At 45.3% G+C, this 5,000-nt stretch overlaps 1 protein-coding gene across 1 annotated transcript in view; it reads left to right on the forward strand.

Moving 5' to 3' along the window:
- Positions 1 to 5,000, forward strand: part of rapgefl1 (Rap guanine nucleotide exchange factor (GEF)-like 1) — a gene marked incomplete at its 5' end in the record, with an annotated part of 30,013 nt that overhangs the window by 9,394 nt on the left and 15,619 nt on the right. The window contains one exon of the mRNA XM_080043979.1: positions 2,430 to 2,508. Coding sequence (XP_079900105.1) covers positions 2,430 to 2,508 — 79 coding nt within the window. The remainder of the gene's footprint in view (positions 1 to 2,429; positions 2,509 to 5,000) is intronic.

Below are 5,000 nucleotides of genomic sequence, written 5' to 3' on the forward strand. Positions count from 1 at the left end.
GTTTGTTCCAGATATGTGGAGCATAAAAACTGAAAGCTGCTTCTGCCTGTCTGTCTGTCTGTCTGTCTGTCTGTCTGTCTGTCTGTCTGTCTGTCTGTCTGTCTGTCTGTCTGTCTGTCTGTCTGTCTGTCTGTCTGTCTGTCTGTCTGCCTGTCTGTCTGCCTGTCTGTCTGTCTCTCTCTCTTTACCTTTATTGTCTTTGCTTGTCACTACCTCTCTGTCTGTCTGATGTCTTCTCTGATCAGTCACAAAATGTTTATAATAAGATCATTTTTTTGGGGCATTTTTGGTTTTATTAAAATCAAATTCAGAATACTTTCAGTGTCGGGGGGGCGCTCATGGTGTAGTGGTTAGACCCCCCCCCCCCCCCCCTCCCCATAGAGTCTCAGTCCTCTTCACAGCAGACCCGGGTTAGAATCCAGCCCGGGTCGTTCTCTGCATGTCATTCCCCTCTCTGTCTGTCTGTCTGTCTGTCTGTCTGTCTGTCTGTCTGTCTGTCTGTCTGTCTGTCTGTCTGTCTGTCTGTCTGTCTGTCCTCTTCACAGCAGACCCGGGTTAGAATCCAGCCCGGGTCGTTCTCTGCATGTCATTCCCCTCTCTGACACATTTCATCTCTGTCTCGACACACTGTCAAAATACTGCATGAACATTTTTCATTTATTAATCTAGTTTATTGATTTGGAGCAATTAATCAACAATATTGTCAATATCAGTAATACTGTAGAGTGTGCTACAAATCACACACACACACACACACACACACACACACACACACACACACACACACACACACATGACGTTCATTACCCTATCCCATTCAACGTGGTGTCTCTATGGTAACCGCCTGCAGAGAGGCGGACCTGCATAGAACACGCCCACTGCAGCAGCATGCATCTAACACACACAGGCACGCACACACACACACACACACACACACACACACACACACACACACACACACACACACACACACACACACACACACACACACACACACACACACACACACACACACACACAGAGCAGCAGCAGTACATTAAAGTGAATGGAGCACGTTTGGTCCCTACATAAGAGCAAACGAGTCGCTGCGTTTCACATCAAATAGATTTTATTTTTAATATATTTCACTTGGAAAATTATAGAAGAAATTATCAGTTTTTTATCAATATTGTCTTTCTCTCCTTTGGTTGTTACATAAATTAATTTGCATTTTAGAAAGAACCAGGTTGAAGTATGTCTCCATGACCTATTTTTATTCTGTGTGTGTGTGTGTGTGTGTGTGTGTGTGTGTGTGTGTGTGTGTGTGTGTGTGTGTGTGTGTGTGTGTGTGTGTGTGTGTGTGTGTGTGTGTGTGTGTGTGTGTGTGTGTGTGTGTGTGTGTGTGTGTGTGTGTAGGTGTAGGTGTGTGTGTGTGTGTGTGTGTGTGTGTGTGTGTGTGTGTGTGTGTGTGTGTGTGTGTGTGTGTGTGTGTGTGTGTGTGTGTGTGTGTGTGTGTGTGTGTGTGTGTGTGTGTGTGTGTGTGTGTGTGTAGGTGTGTGTGTAGGTGTGTGTGTGTGTGTGAACCAGTGTAAGTTGCTATTGTAGTGAGGACATATTACCGCTTCAAAGGGCTGTTTGAGGATTCAGACGTGGTTTAAGGTTCACGTTGGAATCGGGTAAACTCAGGCTGCGGTGAAAGCCTGGAAAAGCATCACAAAAGAAGAATGCAAAGGTTTTGTGATGTCAATGGGTCACAGGCTTGATGCAGTTATTGCAAGGGAAGGATTTGCAACAAAATATTAAGTCTTATTCACTTAAATTTATTTTCGCCTAAAAATGTGGTGTTCCTTTACAAATAATGATATCTTATCAGTTGTGTATCAGATCCAGATGTGAATACCTGGAAATGAAAGCTGAAATGTTGATCTATTGTCTCATATTCATCTTTTGGTGTCAAACCCAAATGTTTCCAGTCTACAGCAAAAATAAAGGAATTGGCCTCACTGTTCCGATACTTATGAAGGGGACTGTATGTGGCTGACTTTGTTATCTGAAATCAAGTTTAATTTCTATATGATGTATCTTTGGACTTTAAGCTTTTTGGACGGTTGAGGGGATTGCTATGGCATTATAGTAGTAGTCCGTCTGTTTACAAATGCAGCACACACACACACACACACACACACACACACACACACACACACACACACACACACACACACACACACACACACACACACACACACACACACACACACACACACACACACACACACACACACACACACACACACACACACACACACACACATACACACACACACATACACACACACACACACACACACACACACAGCCCTCCTACTGTCCACAGGAAATTTGAAATTTGAAGTTGTGTTCAGGTACAGTCCGTAAATCTAAACTCTCTCTCTCTCTCTGTCTCCCTGTAGAAACTCTCCTGGATGACTTCATGTTGACACATCCCATCTTCCTGACAGCCGACAGGTTCCAGCAAGTTCTACTACAGCAGTATCCTTCACACACACACACACACACACACACACACACACACACACACACACACAGAGGGAGAGACACACACCCTTCACACACACACGCAAACACACACACGCTCTCATGCATAATTACTTCTCTAGAATGTGCCCTGGGCGGTGTATTGTGTGTGTGAATGTGTGCGTGACTGAGGCAGGTCGGGACGTCCACCTGCATGAATATGTTTAATAATAGAAAGAAATGCAGCTTTAGTTTAAGTAAATGTCAAGCATCCTCCCAGTAACCATGAGGTCTCTGGTTCCTCCTCCCAGTAACCATGAGGTCTCTGGTTCCTCCCAGTAACCATGAGGTCTCTGGTTCCTCCTCCCAGTAACCATGAGGTCTCTGGTTCCTCCCAGTAACCATGAGGTCTCTGGTTCCTCCTCCCAGTAACCATGACGTCTCTGGTTCCTCCTCCCAGTAACCATGAGGTCGCTGGTTCCTCCTCCCAGTAACCATGACGTCTCTGGTTCCTCCTCCCAGTAACCATGAGGTCTCTGGTTCCTCCCAGTAACCATGACGTCTCTGGTTCCTCCTCCCAGTAACCATGAGGTCTCTGGTTCCTCCTCCCAGTAACCATGAGGTCTCTGGTTCCTCCCAGTAACCATGAGGTCTCTGGTTCCTCCTCCCAGTAACCATGAGGTCTCTGGTCCCTCCTTCCAGTAACCATGAGGTCTCTGGTTCCTCCCAGTAACCATGAGGTCTCTGGTTCCGCCCAGTAACCATGAGGTCTCTGGTTCCTTCCAGTAACCATGAGGTCTCTGGTTCCTCCCAGTAACCATGAGGTCTCTGGTTCCTCCTCCCAGTAACCATGAGGTCTCTGGTTCCTCCCAGTAACCATGAGGTCTCTGGTTGGATCCCCGGGACCGGACAGGAAGGTGTTAGTAGTAAAACTAGTGGTGGCTGCTATTACATCTATGGTGCCCACCATCTCTACCATTGTGTCCTTGAGCAAGACACTTAACCCCAAACTGCAACACAGAACATATGGACTTAAGAAGCTGGTCGGTTGCATGCTTTGTTTGTTATGTAAACGCTTGTCTGTCAGTGCATTGCTTGGTACACAGAGGGAGGAACATGGTACATACAGCACCGCCATGTATTTAGTTTCTACAATTGACTGTGTAGGGGAGAGTGGGGGGAGCTGTGCCACTTTTTACTCAAAGTGACTTTAAAGTGAGGCCTTGACAGTTATGTCTCCAACAAAAATATGTACGTATATTTCAGGGTGTTGTGCATTCCCGGCAACAATAACTTCGGATCTGAAATAAACTGTTTAAGAAATATATATAGTATTAAATATAAGTTGTCTTGTGGCACTACTTCCCCACTGGCTCAACTCGACCCACTCTCCCCTATAAGGTTTCCATGCTACTAAAGGATATTTTGACTTCAGCTCATGTGTTGACCAATAACAATGTTTCATAAAGGAATTGATGTGTGAGAAAGTTACAGCTCTGTGTTATGCACTTAAAGGAGGAGTCAGTCAGTGCGTTTACATGCAGACTCATAATCGGGTAAATAAACGAATAAGACTTCAACAGGACTTTTAAACTGCATGTAATAGGCTACACCATGGGTTATTGCCGGAAGGGAACCGGACGTGGCTCTAAAACCACTTGTTGAAAGCATGGTTGAAAGGGCTACAGCGCCACCTAGCATAGTGGAGACAGCCATGCATCGGACATTTATCCGATTCCTGAAAGGCCATGTATACTCAGACAAGTGACACGGTCCGTTCGAGTGTCTAGTTCGGTATATGTCTTAATCCAATCTAGTTGTGCCATGGAAACGCACTGAGTGATTCTGGAGAACGCTTGTTGTTAAAATCACTTTTTGTCAAAATCAGTGAATATCTCCTCATGATCCGCTACCTGTCTGTACTGTGTGTGTGTGTGTGTGTGTGTGTGTGTGTGTGTGTGTGTGTGTGTGTGTGTGTGTGTGTGTGTGTGTGTGTGTGTGTGTGTGTGTGTGTGTGTGTGTGTGTGTGTGTGTGTGTGTGTGTGTGTGTGTGTGTGTGTGTGTGTGTGTGTGTGTGTGTGTGTGTGTGTGTGTGTGTGTGTGTGTGTGTGTGTGTGTGTGTGTGTGTGTGTGTGTGTGTGTGTGTGTGCACTGAAACAATAATCCTGTGTTAATACACAGCCTAGGCTCTGCAAACGGGCATGTCGCTAGCTGCAGTGGGCCCCCTTTGTTTATACACTTTTTGTTTACATAGCAGTTTACTAGGCTGTGTATTAACACCAGATTTCTTTCAGTTTTTTTCAATTCATTTTAATTAATTTTGTCCGTTTTATTCCGAATCAGACACACACACAAACCCACGCACGCACAGGCAGACAGACAGACAGACAGACAGACAGACAGACAGACAGACAGACAGAATAACGTATGAAAACACCAACAGTACAGACAGATAGACGCATAGGGTGCTACGTTGTTCGAAATGCAAAAGAAGACAGTTTGCTAGT

The sequence above is a fragment of the Ammodytes marinus genome (genome assembly GCF_949987685.1).
Source record: "Ammodytes marinus genome assembly, chromosome: 16".
In the NCBI taxonomy this organism is placed as follows: domain Eukaryota; kingdom Metazoa; phylum Chordata; class Actinopteri; order Uranoscopiformes; family Ammodytidae; genus Ammodytes; species Ammodytes marinus.